Source organism: Hemiscyllium ocellatum (assembly GCF_020745735.1).
Source record: "Hemiscyllium ocellatum isolate sHemOce1 chromosome 27 unlocalized genomic scaffold, sHemOce1.pat.X.cur. SUPER_27_unloc_3, whole genome shotgun sequence".
NCBI lineage: Eukaryota > Metazoa > Chordata > Chondrichthyes > Orectolobiformes > Hemiscylliidae > Hemiscyllium > Hemiscyllium ocellatum.
This window is the reverse complement of record NW_026867498.1, coordinates 757896-774946: the sequence shown is the minus strand read 5'-3', so window position 1 is coordinate 774946 and position 17051 is coordinate 757896. Positions and strand designations below refer to the sequence as shown.

Sequence of the window (17051 nt, the reverse complement as noted above, 5' to 3'; positions counted from 1 at the left end):
TGAGGTGAACGAAGGGTGTCCTTCCCCTAGGGTTGGGGTTTGAAGATTAGGGAGCAAATTTTGACGGTGACAGGAGAAAAAGATTTTAAAAAGACTTGAAGGGCACAATTTTTTTTACACAGAGTGGTTCACGTGAGGACTAAATGTCTCGAGGAAGTGGTGGATGCAGGTACAGTAATGTCATGAATAGGAAAGGTTTGGAGGGATATGGGCCAAAACACTGGCAGGTGGGACTGGTTTAGTTTGAGAACACAGTCAGCATTGACTAGTTGGACTGAAGGGTGTGTTTCTGTGCTGTCTGACTCTGGAACTGTCTTAAAACTGGATACTGGTCTTAAAACCATTTTCTTGCCTTCCCCCACAAGCATCCACATAAAAATCATGTGAACTCAGCCTTGAATATATTCAATGACCCCCTAACTGCTGGAAGACATTCCCACTTCTGAACTTAATTCCTCTTGCTAATACACCACTTGCCTTGCTCATTGCCTGCTGCACCTGTCTGACAACTGGCACAGAAAAACACTGATGGCCCTCTCAACATCCAGGCATCATTCCTGATGAAGAGCTTGTGCCCCAAAATACAACTGTTCTACTGCTCGACCCACTGTGCTTTGCCAGTTGTCTCTACATCAGGAAGACCGAGCGTAAACTTGGGGAATGGTTTGCCGAGCATCACAGCCGGGTCTGCAGACGCTGAGCGGACTTCCCAGTCTCCACCCATTTTAATGTCGCTTCCCACTCCCCTTCTGACAAATTGGAGGAACAAAACCTCATCTTGTCTGAGCAGTCCACAGCCCGGAGGACTCGACACTGAGTTCTCCAACTTCAAATAATCTCCCATCCCATCCCCCAACTCAATTCCCAGCCCCTTCCACTCTTCCCTGCCAACTAGATTCCATCCTCCCATTCACCAACCAGGTTATGGGGATAAGGCAGGAACAGGATACTGATTGAGGATGATCAGCCATGATCATAATGATTGGTGGTGCTGGCTCAAAGGGCAGAAGAGCCGACTCCTGCACCTATTGTCTATTGTACCCTCTACCTGTCTCCACCTATCCTCACTTCATCATGAGAGAGGGGGAGGGGCAGGAGCTTCAGAACCTCATGGCCCAACTTCCGCATTCACCAATAGGGGAGCTCCAAATGGCAAAAAGACAAGTCTCCTTCCGGTCCTCCAGTGTCAAAAGTAGGTTTCACCCCTTTTCTGCCGACAATGAGGAACACACCCAATGTTTTGGTGACACTGGCAAACATGTGCCCTGCTTGTTGACACCAAGGAGTGTACACAATATGCTCTGCAGCAATGCTGGTGTTATTGACAGATTTGAAGTTTCCAAATGTCTATCGGAGATCAAAAAGGGCAGAGTGATAGTTTTTTCCCCCATGTGGCTCGATATTTGATTGAGCAGCCAGACAAATGCAAAAGCAATGTTTTTAAGTCTTTTCCTCTGTGTTGGGGTGACCTTCACAACTAGAGGACATAGGTTTAGGGTGAGGCCACAAAGATATAAAAGGTACCTGAAGGGCAATGTTTCCATGCAGAGGGTGGTGCAGGTATGGAATGTGCTGCCAAAGGAAGTGGTGGAGGCTGGTATAATTACAGCCTTTAAAAGGTATCTGGATGGGTATATGAATAGGAATGGTTTAGAGGGATATAGTGCTGGCAAAGGGGACTAGATTAATGTAGGATATCTGGTTGGTGTGGTCAGGTTGGACTGAATGGGTGTGTTTCCGTGCTGTACATCTGACTCTCACTAATAAAAAGTCTACTTTTCCAATGAACAAACTATATCCATGTTAACAAGGCTTAGTGCACAACCTGCTTCACAAACCATTCTCAACAGGTCCTGCCCCTTCAATGACTGAGGAACATATACATGTTGGTGCATAGTATCCTTCACTAGTATTTACACACTACCCTCAGCAATTGCACAAGTAACAGCAAAGAGTAAACAGCACAAGGATTAAAAAACACAGTGAGGGGTAAACAGCACAAGGATTAAACACACAGTGAGGGGTAAACAGCACAAGGATTAAACACACTGAGGGGTAAACAGCACAAGGATTAAACACACTGAGGGGTAAACAGCACAAGGATTAAACACACAGTGAGGGGTAAACAGCAGAAGCGCCAGTAAAAGCAGATGGAAAGTGAGTGTAAAATACCGGTGTCTGCCCCGGGCCGCACGGCGCCATTTTCCTAACGGCCGCCCTCCCGCCGCTTCCTCGCTCGAGCGACTTCTCCTCCCAACCGCCTTCGCCCCCGCGTGACGTCTGCACGGGGGGATGGGCGGGGCCGGGGGAGCCTCACCGTCACCAAGCAACAGCCACCTCGCGCTACAACTGCTCATTCACAAAAACAAACTCTCCTGTCTCGCTCTGCAGCTGCAGGGGGGGACACTGCCACGTTTCGAGGAGCCCTGTCTACATTGGGAAAGCTCACCGCTCCATTTAAACAGATATTCCCACATCCCACTTGCCTGCATTTGGCCCATTTCCCTCTAAACCTTTCTATTCATGTCCCCATCCAAATGCTGTTTCAATGTTGTCACTGTACCTGCATCGACCACATCCTCAGCAAGTTCATTCCACATGCAACTCACCCTCTTTCAAAATGTTGCCCCTCCGCTTCCTTTTAAATCTCTCTCCTTACATTAAAAAAAAGCTCCCCGAGTTTTGAGCTCCCCTACGTTAAACAAGAGCCATTTGCTATTCACCTTACCTCCACTCCTCATGATTTTATCAATCTCAATGAGGTCAACCCCCAACCTCCTGTGCTCCAGTGAATAAAGTCCCAGCCTCTCCTTATAACTCAAACCCTCCAGTCCTTACAACATCCTGGTAAATCTTTATTAAACCCTCATTAACAGTATTCTTCCTATTACAGGGCGACCAGAACTGTACTCAGTACTCTGAAAGTGGCCTCACCAACATCCTGTACAACCTCAACATGATGTCCCAACCCCTCTCCTCAGTGGTGTGAACAATGAAGGCAATGTTGCAAAACGCCGCCTTAACCACCCTGTCTACCAGTGATGCAACCTCCAAAGAACTATGTACCTGAACACCCCCAGCCCCATGTCTGTCTGTACCATAACACGACTCATGGTCCGATCATTATCTGTACAAGTCCTTGTTTTAGCAAAAATGCAACCCTTTGCTTTTAATAAGCCTCTCTCTCACACACATACTCTCTCTCTCAGACAGACACACACACACCCCTCAACACTCTCACACTCGCAGCCTCATACTCCATCACACTCTCACTTTCCCAAGCATGCACACACACACTTCTGCGCACACTCACACACAAACTCACATGCACACGCTCTCATTCTCTCATGCACACACACACACTACTCTTTGGGGTGAAATTGTACTGGCAGAATTATATTTGCAGATACATTCAATTTTGTTCAAAAAGCACACAATCTGCAGGCAGTCAATGCATGTAATATTTTACAACTTCCGACTTTGGAAACAGAACCAGTCTGATTCAAGATTGGAATACAGACAGACTCAAATCTCATATCTTTAATGCATTGTCTGAGCGGAGATGCCTTTCTTTTATAAAACCTTGTCATCTCAAGAACATTGTTACAGATTAATGAACCAAAGCCCACACCCATTCTAAGAGATGAAGACTATCTAAGTTTGTTCAATATATTCTATCAGTTGCATGACACTGATCTTTTGATATAAGTTCTGTGTCTTATGACGCTGTTCCATGAGGCTTATATATTGATGAGCTGAAAATGTGTTGCTGGAAAAGCGCAGCAGGTCAGGCAGCATCCAAGGAGCAAGAGAGTCGACATTTCGAGCTGAGAGACTTGGGTCTTTTCTCATTGGAAAGAAGGCGGTTAAGGGGGGATTTGATAGAGACATAAAAGATGATCAGAGGATTTGATAGGGTAGACAGAGAAAGACTTTTTCCTAGGGTGATGACGTTAGCTTGTACGAGGGGGCATAACTACAAATTGAGGGGTGTCAGCTTTAAGACAGATGTCAGAGGCAAGTTCTTTACACAGAGAGTGGTAAGGGCGTGGAATGCCCTACCTGCTAAGGTAGTCAACTCAGCCACATTAGGGAGATTTAAACAATCCTTAGATCAGTGCATGGATGATTTTGGGATAGTGTGGGGGAACGAGCTGAGAATAGTTCACAGGTCAGCGCAACATCGAGGGCCGAAGGGCCTGTTCTGCGCTGGATTGTTCTATGTTCTCAACTTAGTGCAGGAGGCTGAAAGAAATGAGCAGCTTTAAAACAAAAACCTCTTGGAGCTCAAAGCTTTCAATGAGAGTCTGAGCCCGGTGGTAAGTTCAGGTAACCTTTATTGCAACCCAACTTTGTTACAGCTTCAGATCCCCCCAGCAAAGAGGCAGAGAAAAAGTAGTTGCTTTTTGAACAGCTCAAGGTGAAAGTGCACACACCACACCTCCCCTGTTCCCCCCACGCCCCCCACCCCCCTCACTGTCTTCACTATTGGTCAGCACCAAGCTGTCCCTTTGAAATTGGATCCTTGGTACAGCCGTAACCCGGAGGAAGTATTGCCTCACTCAGCAATTTCAACCCATATCCTGTCTCCAGTTAAGTTTCTTCCCGCTCCTTTGCCAGGAAGGGGCAGTGTAGAGTCAACCAGACTGCTGTGGGTCTGGAGTCACGTGTAGGCCAGACCAGGTAAAGGATGCAGCTGGAACGACTTGAGTGTATCCTTTCCCACAATGGCAGTTCCCTTCCCTAACAAGGGAGAGAGGGAATCAGATGGGGGCTTTCTCCCCCTACCACCCCCTCCCTGAAGCGGTCTCATCGTTAGATTCCGAATTCCACATTTCTGACCGAATACCAATTCTGCCATCTGTCGTGGCGGGATTCGAACCCGGGAGTCCCCGGAACCGGGTTGATATTCCAATCGATAATGGGACTCGGCCGTCACTCCTTCAATCTCCCTGCGATGGCACATGAACTCGCTGGTGCTTCCGCAGGTTGGAGGAGCAGGTGAAGCCCTTCCCGCACTGAGAGCAGGTGTAAGGTCTCTCCCCGGTGTGGATCCGCTGGTGGGTCAGCAGGGAGGAAGATCTGCTGAAGGCCTTGCCACACTCGGGGCAGCTGAACGGCCTCTCTCCGGTGTGGATCTGCTGGTGCCTCAGCAGGGAGGAAGATCTGCTGAAGGCCTTCCCACACTCGGGGCAGCTGAAGGGCCTCTCCCCCGTGTGGACCCGCTGGTGGCTCCGCAGGTGGGAGGAGCAGGTGAAACCCTTCCCGCACTGAGAGCAGGTGAACGGCCTCTCCCCGCTGTGGACACGCTGGTGCCTCATCAGGGTGGAGACGTGGGTAAAGGCCTTCCCGCACTCGGGGCAGCTAAAGGGCCTCTGCCCCGTGTGGACACGCCGGTGGGTCAGCAGGTGGGAGGACTGAGTAAAGGCCTTCCCGCACTGAGAGCAGATGTACGGCCTCTCCCCGGTGTGGACCTGCTGGTGAGTCAGCAGGGTGGAGGATGTGCTGAAGCCCTTCCCACACTCGGGGCAGCTGAAGAGCCTCTCCCCGGTGTGGACCCACTGGTGGCTCCGCAGGGTGGAGGAGCAGATGAAGCCCTTCCCACACTGAGAACAGGTGAACGGCCTCTCCCCGGTGTGGACCCGCTGGTGCCTCATCAGGGAGGAGACGTGGGTAAAGGACTTCCCACACTCGGGGCAGCTGAAGGGCCTCTGCCCCATGTGGACACGCCGGTGGGTCCGCAGGGTGGAGGAATCGCTGAAGGCCTTCCCACACTCAGAGCAGCTGAAGGGCCTTTCCCCCGTGTGGATCCGCTGGTGGCTCCGCAGGTTGGAGTTGTTGGTAAAAGCCTTCCCGCACTCTGGGCAGCTGAACGGCCTCTCTCCTGTGTGGACCCGCTGGTGGGCCAACAGGGCGGAGGAAAACACGAAGGCCTTCCCGCACTCGGGGCAGCTGAAGGGTCTTTCCCCCGTGTGGTCCTGCTGGTGGGCCAGCAGGTGGGAGGAATGTCTGAAGGCCTTCCCACAGTCGGTGCAGGGGAATGGCCTCTCCCCGGTGTGACTGCGCCGATGAGTCTCCAGGGCAGATGGGACACGGAAGCCTTTCCCACAGTCTCCACACTTCCACGGTTTCTCCACAGGGCGGGATTCCTCGGGTTTCTCCATGGCCAAAGCTTCAGCTGCACACAAACACGTGTAGAGCCCCTCCCTGCCGTATAACGGTTTCAGGCTCCACGCACAGTGTGCTGCAACAGTGGGGTCTCTCGTCCAGTCCCACTGATGCTGAAAACAAACTCAGGCAGGAACCAAAAAGCGTTGATCCCTCTCACAGAAATCACGGCGAAAATCTTTGCTGGCCCCAGTGGACTGAGTGACTGTCAGACATTGACATCAAAGTGAGGACTGGAGATGCTGGAGAGTCAGTCGAAAAATGTGGTACTGGAAAAGCACAGTGGAGTCAGGCAGCATCCGAGGAGCAGGAGGGTCAATGTTTCGGTTATAAGCCCTTCATCTGTTGATTTTAAAACTTCCCTCTTCAAATCTTCAAAAATTCTGTCAGAATAGATTACAAAAGTCATCACTGTCAGTGCAGGGTAGAAATTCTGAACAAGCAATTCTACTTTTTGCAGAACATTCTTTTCTTTTGTTATTCCACAAAATTGAAAGCACCATCCCACTCTCTCTCCCCCTCAACTAATTCCCCTGAAGGTGCTGATTCAGGATCTTACAGGGACAGAAAAAGCAAAAATGTCAAGACTGACATCTCTCTGAATTTTGGATACCTCCACCTGAAAGTTAATATCTTTCCCAACACTGGGATCCTGCTGAGAGTGAGCAGGTCTGATTTTGGGAAGCAAAAAAAAAGTGTGTCAATTCAGGGTGAACCTGCTTCGCAGCTTCTTGAGCAAGGACCAGACACAAGATGGTTAACGTCCCCAGGAAGGTGGGGGCAAAATGAGACGTCAAGGCATTAACGACGACATTAGAGAGAAAGTGAACCTATTGACGTGGCAAAAGTTAGTGGAAAGCCAGAGTCATAGAGATGTACAGCACAGAAACAGACCCTTCTGTCCAACACGCCTGTACTGACCAGATATCCTAAATCAATCTAGTCCCATTTGCTGGAATGTGGCCCATAGCTGGGGTCATCCCCACCCTGTCCTGAGACCTTGATGCCTCCAAGCTGACCCTCAAAGGTTCAGTTTGTCCCTCCATTCTTTCCCAGTTGTCTTTTGTAGGTTTTGAAAACTTCCCCAATCCTCTGAGTATAGGATTTGGGAAGTTATGTTGCGGCTGTACAGGACATTGGTTAGGCCACATTTGGAATATTGTGTGCAATTCTGGTTTCCTTAGTATCGGTAAGATGTTGGGAAACTTCAAAGTGTTCAGAAAAAATTTACAAGGATGTTGCCAGGGTTGGAGGATGTGATCGATAGGGAGGCGAGGGCTGTTTCCCCTCAGCGTTGGAGGCTAAGGAGTAACCTATAAAATCATGAAGGGCATGGATAGGATAAATAGACAAAGCCTTATCCAGGGGAGGGGGTCGGGGGGGAAAAGAGTCCAGAACTAGAGGGCATATGTTTAGGGTGAGGGGAAAAGATACAAATGAGATCTGAGGTGAAACGTTTTCACACAGAGGGTATTACGTGTATGGAATGAGCTGCCAGAGGAAATGGTGGAGGCCAGTACAATTGCAACATTTAAAAGACATCTGGACAGGTGTATGAATAGGAAGGGTTTGAAGGGATATGGGCCAAATGCTGGCAGTTGGGATGAGATTGGGTTGGGATATCTGGTTGGCATGAACGGGTTGAACCGAAGGGTCTGTTTCTAAGCTGTACATCTCCATGACTAGTTGGACCACTTCCCGCTCCTCCGCCCTTGAGCCCCAGTTTTCTCATTTTCCCTCCCCCCACCTTGTCTCAGTCCCAACCCTCGAACTCAGCACCACCTTCCCAACCTGCAATCTTCTTCCTGACCTCTCCACCCCACCCCCGCTCCCACTCCGGCCTATCACCTTCACCTTAACATCCTTCCACCTATCGCATTTCCAACGCCCCTCCCCCAAGTCCCTCCTCCCTTCCTTTTATCTTAGCCTGCTTGGCACACTTTCCTCATTCCTGAAGAAGGGCTCATGCCCGAAACGTGGATTCTCCTGATCCTTGGATGCTGCCTGACCTGCTGCGTTTTTCCAGCAACACATTTTCAGCTCTGATCTCCAGCATCTGCAGTCCTCACTTTCTCCTCTTGCTAATATACCACTTGCCTTGCTGATTGCTTGCTACACCTATCTGACAAATGACAGTGACTGGTGTAGAAGGATGCTGAGGCCTCTTTGTCCATCCACACATCATTCCTGATAAAGGGCTCATGTCCAAAACGTCAACTCTCCTGCACCTCGGATGCTGCCTAACCTACCGTGCTCTTCCAGTACCACAATGTTTGACCCTGATCTCCAGCATCTGCAGTTCTCACTTTCTCCACATTCAAATACATCTCCATTTAAACAATGTACTTCCTTTCTGCGTTTGTTTTCCACAGCCAAGGCTATAACTTCATATTGTGGTCCTGCATTTGGCATGTGTTTACCAATTGTGGTCTCTGTATCGGAGAGCGAGTGCAAACTTGGGGAACGATTCGTCGAGCATCGCAGCTGTGCCCGCAGAGGGCGACCAGACCTCTCAGTAACCACCCCTTCCAATTTCCTTCCCACCCCCTTTCTGACATGACCATCTTTGGCCTCCTCCATTGCCACAACGAATCTAACCACAAATTGGAGGGACAACACCTCATCTTCCGGGCAGCCTGCAGCCCGAAGGACTCAACGTTGAGTTTTCCAATTTCAAAAATCCTCCCTCTCCATTCCCTGACTCCATTCCCATCCCCGCCCTCCTCCCTGCCACCAACAAGATTCATTCCTCCTATTGACCAACCAGGTCGTACCCTCTAACTGTCTTGACCTTTTCCCACTTCATCCCCACCCCCTTTTCTCTGCAGCTTCTGCACCCAGCCCCAGCCCTGAAGAAGGATTACAACCGATTCGTCGACTTCTCCACCATCTGATGCCTCCTGCCTAACTATTTTGCCAATTGAGATACAGACCTGGATCAACGTTTCCGGAGTCTGTCCCTGCCGAATTCACTCTTTCCTTTCAGTTGCTGCAAGTCAACAATTGAACCCCAGAATGAAAAAGAAATGGAAAAGGGGGCGAGATAAGAGAGTGCCGTACTCACAGATCTGGGACAGAGGAAGGAATGTGCAGTCTGGGTAAAGCTCTATCTTTATTCAGAGAGAGAGGATCAGGAGTCGCAGCTTGAGAAGTTCAGAGTCCAACTTCCGCATTCAGACAATGGGCTGTCTCTGATTGGCAGGAGGACCAGACTCCTTCCGGTCCTCCAATGCTGCCTATTGGTCAATCAAAAGGAGGTCTCGCGCCTTTTTTGCGTACAGCGATGAGCATACTCAGTCGTTTGCTGACACTGGTAAACATGCGCAGTATGCTCTCTGGGGATGTTGGTGCTCCTGACAGATTTTAAGCGTCCAAATGCCAACGGGGTGAAAAGATAGAGCCACAATTTTTTTTCCCTGCGGCTCGATATTTTATTCCTTTTGCATTTTGTCTGGCTGCTCAACTTTTGTGTGTCGTTTCCCCTTGTTGTGGGGGCAAGGCACCGAGACCAGAACTGGAGGGCATAGGTTTAGGGTGAGAGGGGAAAGATTTCTGAGGGTCCGAAGGGGCAATCCTTTCGCACAGAGGGTGGTATGTGTATGGAATGAGCTGCCAGAGGAAGTGGTGGAGGCTGGTACAATTACAGTATTTAAAATGCATCTGAATGCGGATATGGATAGGAAAGATTCAGAGGGGTAAGGGGCGACATGCTGACAAATGGATCACTAGATTAATTAGGACATCTGGTCAGCGTGGACCGCAGGGTCTGTTTCTGTGCTCTACAACTCTGAGTCTATTTTTAGATAGTATGGAAAATAAAGAGCATGAAAGCATGGGAAGGGTTAGAGCATGGAGACTACTGCCAATTTGTTGCAAAGGATAGTGGAAAGCTCTTACACTAATTAGCAGAGTAAGGTTGAGGCTGAAAGGTCACTATGGCAAGGTGAGATAACAGTCAGTAAAGTTAGCCTCACCTGCTAAATATGATTGACAGGACTGGAACAATAAATATTTGGGACATGACATGACATATCTAATTAATAATGAGTAGAGTCAGCCTGCTTGAGACTATTGATAATAAATACCTAATCATGACATTAGGAAAATATTAAGTAGGGTCTGGAATGCAAGACCGTTGTTGCAAAAGCTGACATTAAATCTCAAACTGTGATATTAGAATAACATTAAGTAGAATGTAGGAAAAGCTGTAAGGGCACAAATAAAGAGATAATGGGAACTAACATCACTGGTTTATTGTGTAGCTAGCGTGAGGAACTTTTGATTAATATAGTTAGACATGCTGATAAGCTAACAAACACACTGCTCAGCTGGAGAAAACACTGCCTCCTCTGTCCAGGAGGAAACGCTGGAAAGGTTGTATTGTTCCTAGGGAGGAGGATGGTCTCCGGCTACACTCTGATATCTATCAGCTAGTAAATGGGGCAGAACTATGGAATTTAATCTCCAGGCATTCTGGGAAATTTAATAAGAGAAGGAAGGAAGTAATAAATAGTAGATCCCTACAGAGTGCTGAGGAACAAAGGGTCCTTGCTGTCCAAGTTCAGAAATCCCTGAAGGTATCAGTATAGGTCAAATGGGGGATGAGGAAGGCAAAGATTTGTACTTTTTCACACAGAGGGTGGTGCATGTGTGCAAAGAGCTGCTAGAGGAAGTGGTGGAGGCTGATCCAAATACAACATTTAAAATATAGTTGGATGGGGGCATGAAAGGACAGGGTTTAGAGGGATATGAGCCAAGTGTTGCTAAATAGGATAGATTAATTTCGGTTATCTAGTCAGCATGGACGAGACGGACTGTTTCTGTGCTGTACAGCTCTGTGTCCATCTACTTCATTTTGAAATGTTTTCACTACCACTTGGAACACACTGTTAGGGTTCAGAGTGTGCCAGGTCCTGACATCTCCTTCCTCACGTCTCCTGTACATTTTAAATCAATAATACCAATTGTATGTTACTGGGTTAGCAATTTAAACACACAGACATATGCATCATAATCAGAATTTCTATTCGGTACAGACAGTGATGACTTGTTTCAACTTTGCTAACAGGGTATCAGAAGGGGAGGATCTGCAGACAGAAATCTTGGAAGAAATTCCATAACAAGATCTGACAGGGTCACTCAATATCATTGGGGGGTTGAGTCTGGAAAGAGAAATCCATTTGACCTGCTTCAAAAGGTACTGGACATCAGTGTGAGCAGAAAACACTCAGAGAGGAACACACCAGTGAACTGAGCTTTAACTGGTTACACAGAATGAGTGTATGTGTCCCAGGGAGCTGACTATGGGAAGGAGCTTTAACCAGTTACACAGACTGAGAGAGGGGCTGGGGCATTTATTTTACCCTGGTGCATCAGAGCCTGAGGGGTGACCGTAGAGAGGTTTATAAAATAATGAGGGGCATAGATAGGGCAAATAGCCTAGTTCTTTTTCCCCCAGGATGGGGGAGTTGAAAACTAGAAGGCATAGGTTTAAGGTGAGAAGGGAAAGATTTAAAAGGGACCTAAGGGACAGCTTTTCATGCAGAGGGTTGTGCATGTATGGAATGAGCTGCCAGAGGAAGTGGTGGAGGTGGGGACAATTGCAACATTTAAGAGGCATTTGGATGGGTATATGAATAGGAAGGGTTTGGAGGGATATGGGCTGGGTGCTGCCAGGTGGGATGAGATTGGGTTGGGATATCTGGTCGGCATGGGCGGGTTGGACCGAAGGGTTTGTTTCCGAGCTGTACATCTCTATGACTAGCACTCGGAGCATGGCTCCTTCATCAGGTGATTGTGGAGAATAAAATCATAAGGCACAGAATGGATGGAAAAACATTAGAGTGCACTGAAATGATATATTGAAAAGCCCTGGATTGTTAAGTCTTTCATCTTTTAGTATGGGCTGCTCGTATCATTCATTTGTAAATCCCAGAAATTCCTGAAAGACATTGTGTGTATCACAATCTTGAGTCAGACTGGTTCTATCTTCAAAGTGGAATTTACAAAATATTACATGGATTGAACAGCCTGCAGGTTGTGCATATTTTGAGAAAAATAGAATGTATCTGCAAATACAAATTCACCCCCATGGATGTACGTGTTTATGTGTGTGAATGAGACAGAGTAAAGTCTATTGCGTGCTGTATATCCCGATGTCTACTTGATAACAGATGCTTTAATTCTGCTGGCGTAAATATTGTTATAAATCATAGCTGTTATAAATCATAAATCCCAGCTAGGACTACACTGTGTCTGGATGGTTGACAGGCTGGGGATTGTGGCTTGGTTCTTGATTGACTGAATGTTTTATTGTTCCAGAAGGTGTAGGGCTGGGGGGGTCAAAGCTTCAGCAGAAATCCAGCAGAGCAGAACAGACCAATATCTTACTCTGTGGGTATAGGGACATCACAGGACAGAGAAATCAGGACCTGAATCCAAGCTAACACTAGACTTCCCTGTGATCAGTGCTTTGATGAGCAGCGCCAAGCTTCTACCTTCACCTCGCTTCCCATTTGACTATCACCTTGATATTCAGGATCCAATCCTTGTCATCCTGAAGCCATGCCTCTGTAAGGAGTCTCAGATCATAATTATTCTCTTCAATGTGTGCAGTCAATTTTGTTACAATGCAGCACACTTTCAGAAACATCGTTTTAAGTTTCAAGTTTTGTGATCTTCAGAATCCGGTTTTGATTGCTGGTACATTTACTCACCTTGTCCCTTTCTATCATTCTCTGATGTTCATTTTCCACATCACTACATTGCTCACCGGCCTTGATTTGGATTGGCTATGCTAAATTGTCCATAATGTACAGGCATGTGAAGGTTAGGTGGGGTAGCCATGGGAAATGCAGGGTTAGAGTTTCATAGTAAAAGAAGTAGTAGTTGGCCATTTGGCCCATCGAACCTGCTTCACCGTTCATTATGATCATGGCTGATATATGCGTCATCTGAGATCCTCCTCCCTGCATTGTCCCAACTACCCTTAATTCCCATACCATGCAAATACCCATCCAACTGTGTTTTGAATATTCTTAATGAAGATGCCTCTACTGCTTCCTTGGGCAGGGAATTCCATAGATTGACTACTCTCTGGGAAAAGCAGTTCCTCCTCATCTCTGTCCTAAATCTACTCTCCTCAACTCAAGGCCTGGTCTCATCCTGGGTAGGGTAGGGCTTCATCCCCACAGTGCAATAAATTCCCACTTTCCACCAAACTCCCAGATGTACACACTCACTCAGTTGCTATCTCACAAACGAAATACTTCATTGTAACTTCTTTTGCTCCCAGTAAGGGCAACCCATCTTGGAAAGCTGCTCTGAAAGTCAACCAGACTTCTGCATTCACCAGAGACAATTCCAGGATAACAGCACAGAAACAGACCCTCCAGCCAAACACGTCCGTGCTGACCAAATATCCGAAATTAACCTGGTCTCATTTGCCCAGATATCCCTCTAATCTCTTCCTATTCATGTACCCATCAAGATGGGTTTTAAATGTTGTACCTGTTCCATCCTCCACCACTTCCTCTGGCAGTGGTTCCATACATGCACCACCCTCTGTGTGAAAATGTTGTCCCTCATGTCCCTTTCCCCACTCACCTAAAATCTATGCCACTTTAGTTCTGGACTCTCCTACCCTGGGGAAAGACCTTGCCCCTTATAAAGGTTAACCCTCAGCGTCCGATGTGCAGAAAGTGAGACCTGCAGATGCTGGAATCAGAGTCTAAAAGTGTGGGGCTGAACAAGCACAGCAGAACATGCAGTATCGGAGGAGTGGGAGAGTCGACATTTCAGGCCTGAGCCCTTCATCAGGAATGATGCATGGATGTACAAAGGGGCCTCAGCGTCCTTCTCCACCAGTCATCAGACAGATGCACAAGCAATCAGCAAGGCAAGTGGTATATTCGGAAGATGAACTGGGATTAGCAGTGGGGATGTCATCCTGCAGTTAGTGGGTCATTGAATATATCCAAGGCTGAGTTCATTTGTTTTTTGAACAACAGTGTGTGGATTTTTATGTTGTGTGGATGAGGTGTTTTTTTTGTTGACAGTGGTTTATGTGTTGGATGCAGGTACAATAACCACGTTTAAAGTGGAAGGCAAGAAAGTTTTAAGACCACGACAGAACAGTTAGTTAGACAGCACAGAAACGGACCCTTCAGCCCTACTATTCCATGCTGACTATGTTTCAGTGCCACTTGCCAATGTTTGGCCCATATCCCCCCGCACCTTCCCTATTCATGTACTTATCCAAATGTCTTTTAAAGGTTGCATCTGTACGTGCATCCACCACTTCCTCTGGACATTCATTCCATACATGAACCACTCTCTGTTTATGAAAACCTTTTCCAGATTCTGTCCACTTCGTGGATTCATTTCCCTTTCCGTTCGGTTGGTGCAAGTCAAAAATTGAAGCCCAGAATGAGAAAAAAAGAAAAAGGTGTTGAGAAGAGAGCGGTGTACTGGCGGAGTAAGGAGGTTGCAGTCTGGAACAAACTCAATCTTCATTCAGAGAGAGGAGCAACACCTTCCGAAGCTCGTGTTCCAGCTTCTGCATTCAGACAACAGGAAGGCTCTGATTGGCAGGAGGACCTATATCCTTCCGGTCCTCCAGGGCTTCCGATTGGCCCACCAAAAGAAAGTCGCGATGCGCGCGGCGAGGAGCACGCGCAGTATGCTCTCTGGTGATGCTGCTGTTACTGACAGAATTTGTGTCCAAGTGCCAAGAGAAGTAAAAAAAGAGGAGATCCACCCTTTCTTCCCCCCTGTGATATTTACCTTTCCTACACGCCCCATGACTTTATAAATCGAAATAAGGTCACCAGTCAACTTGTGGTCGTCGATAGGGCGACCAGAAGTGTACTCAGTACTCTACACGTGGTCTCACCAATATCCTGTACAACCTCAATGTGATGTCCCAACTCCTACACTGAACGGTGTGAACAATGAAGGCAAGTGTGCCAAACGCCCCCTTCACCACCCTGTCCAGCAATGATGCAACTTTCAAAGAACTATGTCCCCGATTTGGAGATGCCGGTGTTGGACTGGGGTGTACGAAGTTAAAATTCACACCACCATTGTCCCCCCCCCCCCCAGTCTTTCTCTCACCCCACTCTTTGCCCACCCCCGCCCCGAGTCTTTCTCTCCTATTACCATGAAATTGGTTCCGACTGTTGTCGTGGATAAAATGTAGAGAACGACCAGGAGACGCAGAGAGTTCTTCAAGAAGCAGGTCGTTTATTTGCAAACAAAAAGACCGTGACACTCGAAAAGCAGATTCTCGAATGCCCACAAACCTCAGGGTCTGTGGTTTTAAAATATCTTTTTTTTAATCATGTTTGTGTTAGCTTATCAGCATGTCCAACTATATTTATCAACGTAACTCAGCCGAGCTACACAATAAGCCAGTGATGTTAGTTCCTATTATCTCTTTCGTTGTACATTCTACTTCATGTTATTCCAATGTCTCGGTTAGAGATTTAATGTCAGCTTTTGCAAAAATGGTCTTTCATTCTAGACCCTACTTAATATTTTCCTAATGTCATGATTAGATATTTATTGTCAGTAGTTTCAAGCAGGCTGACTCTACTCACTAACAATTAGATATTTAATGTCATGTCCCAAATATTTATTGTCCCAATAATGATAGTTAGCAGATGAGGCTAACTTTACTGACTGTGTTATCTCATCTTGCCATAGTGACCTTTCAGTCTCAACCTTACTCTGCTAATTGGTGTAAGAGTGTTCCACGATCCTTTGCAACTGTAGTGGACAGCGAAGAGAGTTACCTCAGATTACAACAGGATCTGGACCAGATGGGCCAATGGGCTGAGAAGTGGCAGATGGAGTTTAATTCAGATAAATGCGAGGTACTGCATTTTGGGAAAGCAAATCTTAGCAGGACTTGTACACTTGATGGTGAGGTCCTAGGGAGTGTAGCTGAACAAAGAGACCTTGGAGTGCAGGTTCATAGCTCCTTGAAAGTGGAGTCACAGGTAGATAAGATAGTGAAGAAGACGTTTGGTATGCTTTCCTTTATTGGTCAGAGTATTGAGTACAGTAGTTGGGAGGTCATGTTGCGGTTGTACAGGACATTGGTTAGGCCACTGTTGGAATATTGCATGCAATTCTGGTCTCCTTCCTATCGGAAAGATGTTGTGAAACGTGAAAGGGTTCTGAAAAGATTTACAAGGATGTTGCCAGTGTTGGAGGACTTCAGCTATAGGGACAGGCTGGGGCTGATTCCCTGGTGTGTCAGAGACTTGGGTGGGGGGGGTGACGTTATAGAGGTTTACAAAATTATGAGGGGCATGGATAGGATAAATAGGCAAAGTCTTTTCCCTGGGGAGTCCAGAACTAGAGGGCATAGGTTTAGGATGAGAGGGGAAAAATATTAAAGAGACCTAAGGGGCAACATTTTCATGCAGAGGGTGTTACATGTATGGAATGAGCTGCCAGAGGAAGTGGTGGAGGTCGGTACAATTGCAACATTTAAGAGGCATTTGGATGGGTATATGAATACGAAGAGTTTGGAGGGATATGGGCCGGGTGCTGGCAAGTGAGACTAGATTGGGTTGGGATATCTGGTCGGCATGGACAGCTTGGACCGAAGGGTGTGTTTCCATGCTGTACATCTCTCTATGACTCTATGAACCGGAAATGGTCTCCATGCTCTAACACTTCCCATGCTTTCATGCCCTTTATTTTCCATACTATCTAAAAATAGAGTCACAGAGCTGTAGAGCACAGAAACAAACCCTTCAGTCTATCCCGACCAGATGCCAGCATGTCGCCTCTTATCCCTCTGAATCTTTCCTATTCATATCCCCATCCAGATGATGTAATTGTACCAGCCCCCACCACGTCATCTGACAGTT

The 17051-nt window shown here is 47.3% G+C and overlaps 1 protein-coding gene and 1 pseudogene across 1 annotated transcript in view; one reads left to right on the top strand and one right to left on the bottom strand.

Moving 5' to 3' along the window:
• The window catches only part of LOC132808057 (zinc finger protein 850-like), a 72755-nt gene extending 66231 nt beyond the window's left edge, over positions 1–6524 (bottom strand). Inside the window, exon 1 of the mRNA XM_060821968.1 lies at positions 4965–6524. Coding sequence (XP_060677951.1) covers positions 4965–6164 — 1200 coding nt within the window. The 5' untranslated portion in view covers positions 6165–6524. The remainder of the gene's footprint in view (positions 1–4964) is intronic.
• The window catches only part of LOC132807998 (zinc finger protein 208-like), a 216732-nt pseudogene that overhangs the window by 21572 nt on the left and 178109 nt on the right, over positions 1–17051 (top strand).